Source organism: Natrix helvetica, assembly GCF_964273705.1.
Source record: "Natrix helvetica genome assembly, chromosome: 1".
Taxonomy (NCBI): Eukaryota; Metazoa; Chordata; class Lepidosauria; order Squamata; family Natricidae; genus Natrix; species Natrix helvetica.
This window is the reverse complement of record NC_138548.1, coordinates 201,300,938-201,315,673: the sequence shown is the minus strand read 5'-3', so window position 1 is coordinate 201,315,673 and position 14,736 is coordinate 201,300,938. Positions and strand designations below refer to the sequence as shown.

Here is a 14,736-nt window from a genome sequence, read left to right as displayed (position 1 = left end):
CAAGACATTTATTCTTGAATTATGTCTTGTTGTCTCCAACTGCTCATTTATAGTTCTAAGCTCGGCATTTGCCTTCCATTCTTTAGGAAAGTGCTAAGCTTTGGATTTTTCTTCATATTGGAAGATTTTGGTTTCTTGGAGACCATCCAGAATGCCAGTGCAATCATTCTATCTAAACAATTGTTGGAGCCTTGGCTATATCTACATATGGGACTTGGCAACATGAGTCTTCTTGAACTTCAGTTTCACAAAAGTAGTATGTTATATATTTGCACAAATCCAAAAGCACCAACTTCAAATGTATTGAGACAAAACAACGACCAAGAGCACTCCTCTCCCAAGTTAACACTTATACTGGAATTCAGAAAAAAGCATGAAACTCTTTCAGCGTATTTAAATATTTATTAAATTCATTCAATATGTGGGGAAATACCCCATAAATTTCAAGACGCATGTTTAATATTTAAAAAAATAAAGCTCAATGAATCCATAAAGGTACAATTTACTTGTCAGATGTTTACATATAAAATCAGTTTATCTATCCAATTAAAATAACTTAACCTGGATTTCCTTTGCCTCAATCAGTAAGGCAATAGCATCAACACATGGAAGCATGAAAGGAGAACCCCGCCATCCACTGCATTCCAAGTCATTCTTCAACTTTCCACCACACCAGAGGCAAGTGAACAAAAGCAAAGGCTGGTAATTCTCTTCCCACCCAATCCCAAACTATCTTCCACAGGTTTTTCTGCTTTTTAAAAAAGTTTCAACTTGAAAAAATCACTGAGATTTAACAAACATCCTGAAACCTAACTGAATTCCAGGGACCAGAACAAGTTTGTTATGTGTGTGGCTCAGGAGTTGTAGGCTGAAAAGATTCTAGTTTCATAAAATGAAAATACAGTTTCACTCTAAGGTTCTATTCTTCAGCTTGGGAGAGTCATACAGATGCATGAGAAGTATTAGGACAGAGTTCTAGACTGCTGTAGGGGGGGGAAAAGCCATATTTCCCAAATCTACACTTTTGTCCACACTAGCACATCACTGATGCCTATGTAAAAAAATTGCAGATTTTGGAACACAACAAAATCAAGAAAACCCATTGAATATACCTAGACTGTTTTGAGGGTTCGGCCTCAAATTGGTGAGACTTTTCACAAGGTCATTTTAATAACCAATTACTTTGACAGAGGTTAAAATATTAAAGCAGCTGCTTAGCACTCCAAGAGAAGAGTTTCTCACAGGCCTTTCATCAACCTTATGATTTATTTCCCTTTAAAACATTTTATCAAACTGACCATTTCAGAAAAAGCCTCTATGATGATGTTTAATACAATTCCCTAAAAACATTCCAAGTTTATTTAAGGCCCCTAAGTTATTACATTGTATTTTCTGTTCTTTTCTGAAGATGTAGAAACAGAATCTTCTGTAATTATTGATCATTAGAAACTTTGGTTGGTCATGATTCACTCACATGCAATTCTAATACAGTGATGCAGAATTAAAAGTTTACAAGTTCACAGTGCAACAGCAAAAGGCGCTAGAACCAAAACACAATTGATTCCCCGCTGCCTCCAGCTGGAGCCAATTCTGCTAACCCAGAAGAAAGAACCTGGGCAACAGAGGACAATAAGAAAAACATGCAGCGCCATAGCTAGTTATGAAAATGCTGTCGAGCAGTTAAATGTAAAGGAATATACCTCTTCTAAGTTAACTAGATTCATAAATATTGCAAAAGACAGAATTAACTATTCATTTGGTATCAATTCCTCACTATCAGGTGTGCTATTCAGAGCACCAGTAGGGGAACAAAAATAACCTGTGACTCAAACCATTAGTCTACGGGAGAAGGTCCAAGCCATGTAAGTAGCAGTAGATCTTGTGTTCTCTCCGAAAAGTACATTTCCACAAACGTCTATGTTTGTATACTGTACTGTGTTCACCTAATCTGGCTTACTTCAAATAGGGGCAACATTTATATCATACACATGAATGTGGATACACTAAAAGCAGTTTTTGTGGAAGGGAAAGGAATGAAAATGACATGGCAACGTGAGGTGGGACAGAAAAAAAATGGCCAATTAATAACCTCAATAATATAAACATATAAATAAATAAGTCATGTTTTTATGAACATATATACAAATAGACAAGGCAACTTTTGTGCAAAGGATATCTATACCTTAACATGGACCACATACATTATTTACACACTCTACACTATGCGAAAGTGGTTGGCATCTTTCACAGCTTTAAGACAAAAGTCTAAGGGCTCACTCCTTGCATTTAGTGCTTTTCCTTTCAAAGGGAAGGGAATTAGAAGTGTCAGGCCAAGAGCAAAAAAATCCTCACTTGTTATTCTAGTCAATGATTGCTAGATTACTGAAAGGAGACAGGATGCACAATTTCTGTTTCTGAGATGGAATGAGAAAGGTTATATTAATAGCAGTTCTTTTTATATTTATATCTTAATTCCACTTCTCTGTAAGTATCAATACCAGTATTTTAAAAGTAGCAAGTGGTCAGAATATTATTTTTCATTTCAGAAAATAAGCTTAGCTTTCATCCACTTCAGAATGTGTGACAGACACTGCCTTCAACTATAAAAGGGACACATCTAGGATAAGTTCTTTCTACTGTACATGAAATTGATTCTGGGCTACAACTTAGTGGAAAAGGGACGATCCATTGTGCATCTCCCTCCCAGTATAAAAAAACATTTCCTTTAGGAAGGGAAGGGATACAAGTATAAAAAGGTAACACCGAAGAAAAGAGAGATGCATCATTAAGGCAACAGTACAGAAGTGACTTGAGACGGAATATGAAAAAAATGGCTTCCGATTCCTATTTTTTGGCCAGCACAGTCTATTGCCCTTTTTTGTTTATCTGCACTAAAGGCACAAGAGGCCCAGCACCAAGCAAAAGCAACAACCCCATCCCCGCAGTCAGCCTGTTTGTGTCATTGGTTTAGTTTTTTCCACCCTCTTACTTTCTGGGCACAGGTGACCAGAAACCAGAGAGACAAGGAAAACAATCAAGTGCAAATATTGTTATACAAGATTACAGGCTATGTAGATCACAAACTGAACCAAAAAACAAAAGTGCATGGTAGATTGGACAGGGAAAGCTGGAAGAAAACAGGCAACCCTGAACCAACAGGGAGATTCACAACAGATCCAATACCTTGAGCTTTTTCCTTTGGAGTTAGAAAATAAAAGTCAGTGTTTTTTTTGTTGACAACATGGATGATGCGATCCATTTTTAAAACTTCTCTGGTCTAGTTTGGGAAGGAGAGTGGCATCTAGAAGTTAGTGGATTAGGTGACTTTGACTTTTGTTTCAAATTAGATTTAGATTCTCAACCTTTCCAAGCTCACTTCATGTGTAAAAAATTGGGGCATAAAGATCTCTCCACAGGGAGACCTCACCACAACCAAACTTGCATCCAGAGAAGAATTTCTCTTTGTTGAATCCCTCTTTTCCACACTTAGAAATATTCTTACCATGTCAGACTAAGGAGACCCAGGGCATATCAGAGGTACCAGTGTCCTGTTAGCGCTGGGCACAACAATAAATATAGAAAAAAAACATAAAAACCCAAGGATGCCATAAATTGCTCAATGTCCTGATAAACTGGCAGCTGACAAATGCTCCTTCTTCTTAAAAAAATAAAGGAGAGTGGGAACAATCCATCAAGTCACTCAGGGAGTAGTAGTAGATGCCTGGGAGAGAATTGAAGCCAGATCATTTGTGTTCTTCTTCCCAGAAAATAAGCAGCAGAGTCCTGAGAGAGGCACTTGAAGTGTAGAGGCAGTTTCATGCTGCATCATCTTCTAGACTGACCATCTGTCTCTAAAGGAAAGATGTGGAATGAAGAAAACAATTATTGAGATGTGTTAAGTGGGATGGGTTCAGAAAATCTTGCCATCAAATTTTAATTTAGTAGCTAAGTGAACTTTGACAGCAATGTATTTATATGGCATTTTTTGTCCAACTTTTAATGATAGAGGACAAACTAAGTTCTGAATTTCATGCACTTTACTCAACTTTCCAGAGATCATAAGAACTGCTTCAACTTTGGAAACTATAGATTCATAAATATAGGACAATCATTGACAGTTCAAAAGAGAGGCGAAGCACTTTGGAAACCAAATATTTTCTATTTTATGGGACACTGGGCTATAGGAAAGGTATGAAACCAATTTAGGAAACTGAACACCAGCTTCCAAGGGCTGAGCATCCTGGCATTTCCCCTGAACCTTCATGAAGTTACTTTTTTAGTAAACAAACTTTTTAGCAAACCATTATATGGGAAATGGCAAGAGCTATCCTTCCCTGGTTCTTCAAGGAGATGATTCCTTTCCTTATATCTTTCTAGCAGAAGATTTAGTCTAGAATTTTTATTTCACATAAAAGTTTAAAGAAATTTTCTTGAGGTAAACATCTCCCAGATTTGAGCTCAGCTTCTGATTATTATATTGATATATCTTGGCAGTTATGCTGATTGCACTAAGCTGGAACATGGGGGGAAAATTACTATAATTCATTTACATTCATGTAATGTAAATGAATTACAGTAAGGTAGTTAATTCATCATTTGGAGCAAACCAACAATTCCTCTGAATAACTTTCATCTGCCTTCAGTAAGGAGCCAAAGCTATTTGCTTTACTCTTATATTTCTAAAAAGAGAAACCAATGGTTTATTGGCAGTGGAGGGCATTCTATTAAAAGCAATTGGTAAGCTCAGAATTTTTGAATTAATGTAACAGTCTGAAATGAAACCCACCCCCAAGAAGACACATTATTTTAAGCAATCGAACACAATGGCTTAGAACAGTGGTGGGCAACCCGCGGCTCGGGAGCCACATGCGGCTCTTTACACCCTTTAATGCGGCTCTTCTGTGTGCCGGGTGCCCGCTCCCCTCCCTCCTCTTGGGCTTCGGAGGGAAGCTTCTGCAAAAGCCCGGGCGAGTGACAACCAATTTTGGTCCTATGACTGCAGAATGCTGCAAAATACCATAAATGCAGGCCAGTTGTTGAGTGTTTCAAATGTGATTGGAACACTCAACAAAGTGACCACAGTGTGTGTGTGTGTGTGTGTGTGTGTGTGTGAGTGAGTGAGAAAGACAGACAGAGAGAGGAACAGAGAGAGGGAATCAGAGAGAGACTGACACACACACACACAGAGAGACAGAGAGGGGGAGGGAGGGAGAGAAAGATAGACAGAGAGACACACACAGAGTGAGTGATTAAGTGAATGAGTGAGAGACAGACACACCCACATACACAGAGTGACAGAGAGAGAGGAAGGGAGGGGAGAGAGACAGAGGGAGAGACAGAGGCAGACACACACACACACAGAGTGAGTGAGAGGCAGACAGACACACACACACACAGAGTGACAGAGATGGGGGAGGGAGGGAGAGAGAGACAAAGAGCCAGAGAGAGAGAGAGAAAGAAAAAGAAAAAAAGAAAGAAAGTGGGAGAGAGAGATGAAATTAAAAACAACAACATACAAATCTGACTTACTCAAACTATCCAAGGAAATGCAAGGCCAATGTTCACATTAGTGGTTGTGACTTTGTCAGTCAATGTCAGGATGTAATTTTCTCTACATTGTAAGGCAAATTTTACGGAATTTAACGTTATCGATAAATAATATCGTTCTAAAGTTTTTGTTTTATTAGTTGTGTTATTTGTATCCTCCCGACCTATGTGGATACTTGCATGCAGAATATTCTCAATAAAAACTTATTGAAACTAAAAACAGTGTACCACCCTATGTATTTTCGGTTTTAAAAATGTGGCTCTCAAAGTAAATTTCAATCGTGGTTTTGGCGAGATTTGGCTCAGTTGAAAAAAAAGGTTGCCCACCACTGGCTTAGAACAAGGAACATACTAATTATAAATGTAAAAATTGCAGATCAAATCATAATTAATTAGTAATTTCATTAATATGCTAATATGCAAACTTTTAGGCTGCACTTAAAATACTTTTTAAAGACCTTTTTAGTATCAAAGGGCTGACTTGTGCAACTCTAAAAAAATAAAGGTATCTATTTGATAAAGCATGTGTGCTTGTTTTTAAAGGAATTCAGATTAAGAGCTACTACACGTTCAATTTATATTCTGTATATGTCATGGATGTGAAACCTCTAAATTCTAGTTCAACTAATATGAACTTTTTGTTAAGAAAGAAACTTGCTTAAACTGGAAATTTAAGTAATCCGGTTTCTACCCTCCAATTTAAGCAAAATATTACTGAAGGCATTTTCTGCGCCTTCATGAGACTAGAGGTAAGGAATCAAGCTGGGTTAGCAACAGTACCAGCAATCTTCGACTTACAACCATTCATTCTGCAAGTGTTCAAAGCTGTTCTAAGTGCTGAACAAAGGGACTTACATTAGGTCCCCAAAATTAGGCTACTGCAGTGCTCCTGTGATTGCAGTCTGAATACTTTGCAATTTGTTCACACTTATGACAGTTGCCAAGCACCTCGCAATCATGCAATCACCATTTGCAATCTTCCCTGCTAGTGTTCCTCAGAAAGTCAGTGGGGAAAAAGGCAGGAGAGATTGCAAGCTGCTGCCATCTGTAGAGGGTTGCCTTACCTAATGACCAGGGCATTCACTTAACAATAGCAACTGGGACAGCTTAGATTGCAGACACTAAACAAAGTGGTTGCACTTTACAACCACATTGCATAGCAGCAACAATTCCGCCCCCCAATTGCCATTATACGTCAAGGACTACTTGTAAAGCAAATGAAGGAAGTCACGTATCTTGGCAGTAGTTTTGAAATGTAGCCCAACGTTGCCCTGTGGAAGCTTTTATCTTGAATATTGACTTACTGATGGGTATGTATATCCTTCCTGGCTCCGACAGATATGAATTTCATCCTCAGTTGTCTTCTGATAAACGGGGTTATCAAAATTGATACTGTTGATGTTCTTGAGACGCCAATTCTTCCAAATGAGGAAAATCCCAAAAGAGACTAAACTGATCAGTGCTGAAATGAAACCCACCCCCAAGAAGACACATTATTTTAAGCAATCGAACACAGTGGCTTAGATCAAGGAACATACTAATTATAAATGTAAAAATTGCAGATCAAATCATAATTAATTAGTAATTTCATTAATATGCAAGCAGGGGCTTCTGAAATGGGAACCTTACCCAGAGGTAGAACAATAGCGAGTGCTGATGGACCTCTCCGTTCTGTCCCATCTGTTTCTGCAGCAATGCCATTTCGAACTACGGAGGGAAGAAACACGGGGCTAAAGTTAACTCCTCCAACATGGTATGTGCTAAATTTCTATGGAAAAGGAAGGACAACCACCCGTGCTCTAATTTGAAACTTCCTTCAGTTGCAGAACACATTCATGCAAAGCTTTCTCCACTCAGGATTAGAGAACTTCTAACCCTATATTTCACTACAGAGATCTTATTCCAAGATTACAAAATCTTAACTATAATAATAATACTTTATTTACAGTCACAGACCAAAACACGACCACTACAAAAGAGACACAGCAGCCAGTCACCAAAAGCCCAACTAAGGGAGGTTACAGCTCTCTCCTGAGCTAATGGTCACAGCTCTCAAGAAAAACCAAAATCTTAACTAATGCATGGAAGATATTTTTAACAAATTGGAACCAATGCTTTATTTTCGGGATAGATTTCTTGTATCTTCAATGGCTGCCAATCATTTCACAGGCAAATGGTAGTAAGTAATAACTGGTTTTGCACTGAAAGGTAAAGAGATTATATCCAGAATCCCTAGATCAGCGATGGCGAACCTTTTTTGGCTCGCGTGCCACAAGGGGGGGGGGGGAGCGCAGGGGGGCCGCACCCATAATGCAATGCGCAACCCCCAATGCGCATGCACACACAACGCACTACCCCCCCATTTTTACATGCTTTTTTCGCCCTCCCCAGGCTCCAGAGGCTTTATAGGAGCCTGGGGAAGGTGAAAAGAGCCTCTCCTGCCCCCCGGAGGCTTCAGGGACTGTCCGGAGGCTTCCCTGAAGCCTTCGGAATGCTTAAAACCACCTTCCGAGCAAACCGGAAGTCACTTCCGGTTTGCTCGGAGGGTCGTTTTAAGCGTTCCGAAGGCTTCAGGGAAGCCTCTGGACGGTCCCTGAAGCCTCTGGAGGGCCTCCGGGGGGGCGGGGGAGGCTCTTTCGCCCTCCCCAGGCTCCTATGGAGCCTGGGGAGGGCGAAAAGTTCATTTTTAAAAAGGTGAACTCAGCTGACAGGGCAGCGCCTCGCGTGCCCTGACAAATGGCTCCGCGTTCCACCTTTGGCACGCGTGCCATAGGTTCGCCATCACTGCCCTAGATGAAAGAGAAGCCTCTCACCTTGCTGGGACAGAGTGACCATCTCATGAGTGGTATGTTCTGGGATGTTGGTAACAACATTATTCAGCACATCTGCAGGCAGATGATCAGTTTTCTGGGTTGGAGTCTTACTTGTAGATAGCAGCCATGCTGTAGGTGAGATCTTAGCAGAGTGCACTGTTGTAGCAGCCACAGCTGGGGTATCAGGTGTAGCAGGATCTGAATGGTAGAAGAAACTGCTATTTAAAATTGCCGTGCAAGGCAGCATTATACCTTTGCAATTCCCTCCACGCTCCATACAAGGACCCTGGCTTTGCCTCCTCCACCTCTGTACCTTGGGTGCAGCTTCTCATGTCGCTGTCCAGATGCATGCCGTCAGGGCAGACACAGGTGTACTTGGCAGAATGGAGATTGATTTGGGGAGCAGGAAGGCAAAGGTACTGGCAGCCTCCATTGGGGATGCCATTCTTCTCACACCAATTTATACCTGGAAAAGAAACAAGCCCTATTCTTTCAGAGAAGATTTCACATGCTATGGGCAAATTAAGTGGGTGATATTTATATATAAAAAAATAAGTTATCAGGTTTTAGGTAGTGACCCAAATAACTAACAAAGGCTGGCCTTTAAACTTAAACTAAGAAAAAAGTAGAGGCCTCTTACCTTTTGGTTGCCGTACAGAATGAAACAGTGTCAAGTCCTCTGGTGAAAAGAGATTGTCTGCCACTTTCACAATATTTGAACCAGTTCGGCGGTTGGCACTAAAGATGGCTTCATTTAAGACATCTGTCCAGAATACTTTATCCTGGATAAGGGATTAATTTGGACAATGAATTTTGTAATTATATTCCACTCTTCCAAAGATATCCAGCCACTGCAGTTTCCCAAGGCAAAAGGGGAATTCATTCAGCAAAAGGGGGAGGAGGGAATTAAAAGGTCTAAGATTTGCTGATAAATTGACTCCTTCTAAAATAAATGAATAAATTGCTTTAGGTTTTAAAGCAAACTTCATATGCAATAGAAATGCAAGAGAAAGTTGGTTTTAATCGTGACATTTATTTTGTTTGTATCAAAGGTATAAGCAAGAATAGGAATTCAGGGGTCATAAAGATGCTGATGAATTGTCCACCGTCACTCCCTACTCTTAATGCTGATGAGAGTTACAATTCATTAATATCTGGAGAGCTAAACCTGGTCTAGATTTTTATCAAGAAATCCATGCTTTTGACAATTTGACAGCCTTTCTCAAGTGCACCCCAGATGCATAAAATCAGAATTTCCACTGCCAATTCTTCCATTTGTTCTTTATAATCTTATAATCTATTTATTGGTTTTTAGAAATGCTAGCAACTTTTTAAGTATGCCTGCAAGAGGATGGGTTGTGTATATATATAAATTGGTCTGGGGTTTACAATTACTATTTCTGTCCCCTCACCTCTATGATCTGATGGTGGGGATGATGTCGCTTTTATTTAGCTATCATATCTTTTTCCTGGTTTATAATCCTAAACCAGGAAAAAGATATTATAGCTAAATTCCATCTCAGGGCAAGTATCTTATCCAAGCAACTATGCATCATTATTTGGTACAGGTAGTCCTCGACTTACAACAGTTCATTTAGTGACCATTCATAGTTACAATGGCACTGAAAAAAAAGTGACTTAAGACTTTCACTCTTACAACCATTGTAGCAACCCCATGATCACATCAAAATCCAGATGCTTGGCAGCTGGTTCATATTTATGATGGTTGAAGTGCCCTGGGCTCATGTGATCCGATTTTGCGACCTTCTGACAAGGAAGGTAAATGGTGAAGCCAGATTCACTTAACAACCAGGTGACTAACTTAAATTTCAAAACTGCAGTGATTCCCTTTAACAATTGTGACAAGAAAAATCGTAAGATGAGGCCAAGCTCACAACAAATGTTTCACTTAGCAACATAAATTTCGGACTCAATTGTGGTTGTAACTCGAGGACTTCTGGTATTGCCAAAGATTCCGAAATATGTTAGTGACCTACAATACCTCAAAGACTGCAATGCCAAAAGGGTGCGCCAACATCTCTTTATCCACAAGGATAGTTCTTCTGTTTCCCCCATTCACATCAATGCTAGAGACCGAGTGATATTTGGAGTCTACCCAATAAAGGCGATGGGTAATCAGATCTAAGACAGAAGAAAGATGTTAAAATGATATGCTGCAAAATTTTACACATTATTTTCTTCCAACACAAAGAGGAAAAAAAAAACCTCCATCCAGCCATAACAGTCTAGAATTAAAAAAAAATGATTTACACGAGGCAATATTTTGGGGAGCTCATTTCCAAGTCAGACTGCTGAATTGCTCATTTATTTCAAAGGTCAGTTTCTGACCTTTGTCTCCCATAAGGTTCTCCTAAATAGCTTTCAATATCAGAAACACTTTGACCCAAACGACTTCCAGGATTCCGGAAATCTGCACTCAAACCTCATTCACAAGAAAAAAAAATTGATTCCCTTCATATATGGTTTGGACTCCTTTAGATCTAAACTCAAGGATTACTGTAAATATGCTCCAAATAGAAAAAGGGCACCTTGTCATGTTTGCTCTTCAGGCAAATACTGGAAAACAAGTGTGAATCCATTAGAAAAAGCAGATTCTCTGGGTTAGGATTCATTATCCAGCCATGTCCTGAGCTGTATCCTATAGCCTTGCTTGCTTCAAGATTGTCCAACATAATAATGGGGGAGGAGCTTAAAAAACGGTATTATGCTTCTCTAATGAGGCAAACTACTGCCACGGAAGGGAACAGATAGCAGGAGCCAAGCAACAGAAAACTCAGAAGGAAAAATCTCTCTTTAGATATGAATGAACAGAACTGTATTGTCTTCCGAAGTGGCATTGTTCTCAGCTATGCAGGACATACCTAATGTTATTCCATTAGGCCATTGAATGCCTTCTTTCACCAAGGGAAAACTGTCCACTCCATTCAGACCACTTTTGGCAATTTTAGCAGACATCCCCCAGTCAGTCCAGTACATGAACCTACCAAGGAGAGAAGAAAGGGAGGGGCAAAAGGACAATTAAAGCTAAAAGTCCATTTAAACCAACTCATCCAGTTGCAAAACTCACCACCATCCAGAATCTGTACCCCAATACCTTCTTTCCCTAGTCTGCCAAGACTTTCTACTTCTCCCAATAGCCTTTCCTGCTCCCACAACTCTAACACTTGAAATATCACAAGAGGATATAACAGTCAGCTTGTGCTGTCCTAAATTTTCAGATCTAGGATGTAACAAGCATATTTTACATTTACAGTCTATATATATTTACATTTATATAGACTGCTGAATTGGTCTACCTTGATTGCCCAGGTTTCTGAATAGGACTTTCCCCTGAATCTAGTGATGTCAGGGGCTTAGTCTAGGATCTTCATCATGCAAGTATGTCCTTTTTCCCATTAAGCCATAGGGCCTTCTCCTTAATAATTCTGAAGCTATTTCTACAGTATGTTCCCACAGATAAGGACTCGGTCTCTCTTATTTTCTCCAACAATAAATATTCCAAGAAGACTCATACCCATAGATTGGATCCACCACGATGGCACGTGGTTTGGCACCGACCTCCTTGATCAGTGTCTTCCTCTTCAAGCCTTCAGTGCTGGCCACAGAGATGGTGCCTAAGCCAGAGTCAGTCCAGTAAATATTGTGATGCACCCAGTCAACAGCGAGGCCATCTGGAAACTTAATGCCACTGCTAATCACAGTGGTATGGTGGGAGTGGTTGCCAGCCTTATCAATTGGGGTACTGTGTGGAAGACAAACAGAGAAGCCTCATTGAAATAAAGGCAGGATTTGGTGGGCGCAGGATTAGTGGGCAAATAGCATCAATTTTTCCTATACTTCCAAGCAATAATTCAAAAGCAACTAATGCTGTACCTTGCTAATCAGCAGAGAAAGTTTAACTAGCCTGATAAAGAGCACTCAATAAACTCAAAACACCTATTTCTTAACAGTAACCCTCATGTTTAGTTACTTTCATTTGATCCACAGCGAAATCCCTGGTGGCAATTTTGTCTGTCTTGATTTTGTTTGTCCTGATGCCTGAGCATCAACAGACACCAGTGAAAGCTGAAGGGACTTCCAAAGATTTTGTATTAATAAAAAGAGATTTAGATTGTCAGCAGCTAGCACAGGAGTTGCTTTAGAATATGGATTCTTCTCTGTGACATCAAAGTTAAGGGAAAGGCATTTCAGGAGAAGTTAACTCCTTGCTGCATGTACTTTTGAACACAGACTGGATCCATGAGAATGTGATTTGGGACAATAACAATGGATCCTATCATCACTGTCTCCCTTGCATTTGTTCCTCAGTTAAGAATATCAAGGCCCTCTGAAGTTTGGGTGAGGGCTTGAAAGGCTGCACCTTGGGCGAGAGCCAGGGTTGAGCATTGTTGTCTCTAGCAAGAATAGGTTGGATGGATGGAAATGGGATTACTGAGGTGGCTGAGGAACTCTAAAAATTAGCCAAGTCATCTGGGGTGTTTGGGATTTGACACTACAAGACAAAGATCCTGACAGTTAGAACAATTAATCAGTGGAACAGCTTGCCTCCAGAAGTTGTGAATGCCCCAACACTGGAAGTCTTTAAGAAGATGCTGGATAGCCATTTGTCTGAAACGGTATAGGGTTTCCTGCCTAGGCAGGGGGTTGGACTAGAAGTCTACTATTGTATTGTATTGTATTGTATTGTATTGTATTGTATCCTACAGGGCTTTGGCATCATTTACAGTCCCATGGAGGAGGGGGAGCTATTGTCATCCATGAAACTCTGCTGGCATCAAGAGGCACTACTCAGCAGACAACAGGGGAAACCTTATTTGTGCAATTGAGTCTGCAGGGGCAATAGGGCTTGCTGGAGGTGTATTGTTTCTTCCTGCTCTGCAGCGGCATTAGAAGTGGGAGTCATTCAACCTACCGTATTTTTCGCACTATAAGACACTTACATGTGCGTCTTACAGAGCGAATATTGCAGCAAGGGGGTTGGTGCTGGAGCCTTAGCTGCCAAGCAGCTGATTGGCGGTCAGATCTGCTTCCTGGAATACTGCCGATCAGCTGTTCTAGAAGGCGGGGATCACCACCGCTGCCTATCAGCACCATCATTCACCACTGCAGGTTTGCTATCACATAGCGCCAGTGATTGGTGGTGAACAGGTGGTGGCAATCTCTGCTGCCTAGAACAGCTGATCGGCAATATTCCAGGAGGCCGATCCAACCGCCAATCAGCTGCTTGGCAGTGAAGGCTCCAGCATTCCCCGGCGGAGGCAGCAGACACAGAGGAGGCAGTCTGTTTGCTGCAAGGACGCTAGCAGGATGAATGGATGGATGCTAGGAGGCAGAGGCAGATTTCCCCCCCTCTCCTCTAAAGCTAATGTGCGTCTTATAGTGCAAAAAATATGGTAATTATTGAGATGACAGTAGAGTTCCCTAAACTGTTGGGAGATCTCAACCTGCCTTCCCTGCACCTAGAGAAGTGTTAATTTTCCAAGACATCAACACATAAATCTGCTCACAGAACCTTTTTGAACGCGGTTAATCATTTCCCTTTCCCAGGACAATTCTGCTTCTTCACTCAACAATCACAAAACAAGCACACACATGTTCCATCTAACTCACCTGAATATCTTCTTGTGAAAGTTGTCAGACCAGTAGATTTTATTGTTGCTGATTTCCATATCTAAGGCCATTGCTTCTTTAAGATGGGGAATCAGATTTGTGTACTCGCTGTGGTCTAATGTCATTTTCCTGACCTCATGGCGATTGGTAAAAAAGAGGTACGCAATGGTGCCTGTAAAGGAAGAACAGAGACACCGGGACTCTAGGGGCCATTAATCCCTATCTCTCTCTCTTACATATACATCAGGGGTGGGTTCCTGCAAGTTCTAACCTCTTTTATAGAAGAGGTTCCACAAATCCACCGTGCTGTTTAGAACCAGTTCCAGGTCCCCACCCCCACCCGTCCGCACCATGCTTGCCCCACCTGCCGCTCACTGATTGACTGGCTCACCAATCGCCCCACCCGCCTCTAAGAGTCCTATCTAAACCTTAAAGTCTTAAAGCTGTCAAGTTTGAACACCCCTGGGTTTTTTTCTAAAGGGTTAGGGGTGGAAGGGTCTTGTAACTTGACAGCTTTAAGACTTGCACACTTCAATGCCAGAGTTCCTGAGCCAACATGACTGGAGGAGGGATTCTGGGAGTTGAAGTCCACAAGTCTTAAAGCTGTCAAGTTTGAACACCCCTAGGGGTTTTTTTTTCTAAAGGGTTAGGGGTGCAAGGGACTTGTAACTTGACAGCTTTAAGACTTGCGTGCTTCAAATGGCAGAGTTTCTGAACCAACATTTTGGCTGCTAAGCAAGAGCGT

At 40.9% G+C, this 14,736-nt stretch overlaps 1 protein-coding gene across 2 annotated transcripts in view; it reads right to left on the bottom strand.

The window, feature by feature from the left end:
• Positions 1–382: 382 nt before the first annotated feature.
• The window catches only part of LDLR (low density lipoprotein receptor), a 34,962-nt gene continuing 20,608 nt past the window's right edge, over positions 383–14,736 (bottom strand). The window contains exons 9-18 of one of the 2 annotated variants that reach the window (XM_081971136.1): positions 13,992–14,163; positions 11,896–12,123; positions 11,243–11,361; positions 10,363–10,502; positions 9,001–9,142; positions 8,674–8,826; positions 8,472–8,558; positions 7,177–7,254; positions 6,852–7,009; positions 383–3,851 (exon numbers count right to left, since the gene is read on the bottom strand). In XM_081971136.1, the coding sequence (XP_081827262.1) occupies positions 3,816–3,851; positions 6,852–7,009; positions 7,177–7,254; positions 8,472–8,558; positions 8,674–8,826; positions 9,001–9,142; positions 10,363–10,502; positions 11,243–11,361; positions 11,896–12,123; positions 13,992–14,163 (1,313 nt within the window). In that variant the 3' untranslated portion in view covers positions 383–3,815. Of the gene's footprint in view, positions 3,852–6,851; positions 7,010–7,176; positions 7,255–8,360; positions 8,559–8,673; positions 8,827–9,000; positions 9,143–10,362; positions 10,503–11,242; positions 11,362–11,895; positions 12,124–13,991; positions 14,164–14,736 lie in introns of both variants that reach the window. The other variant, XM_081971135.1, reaches the window with a different exon arrangement.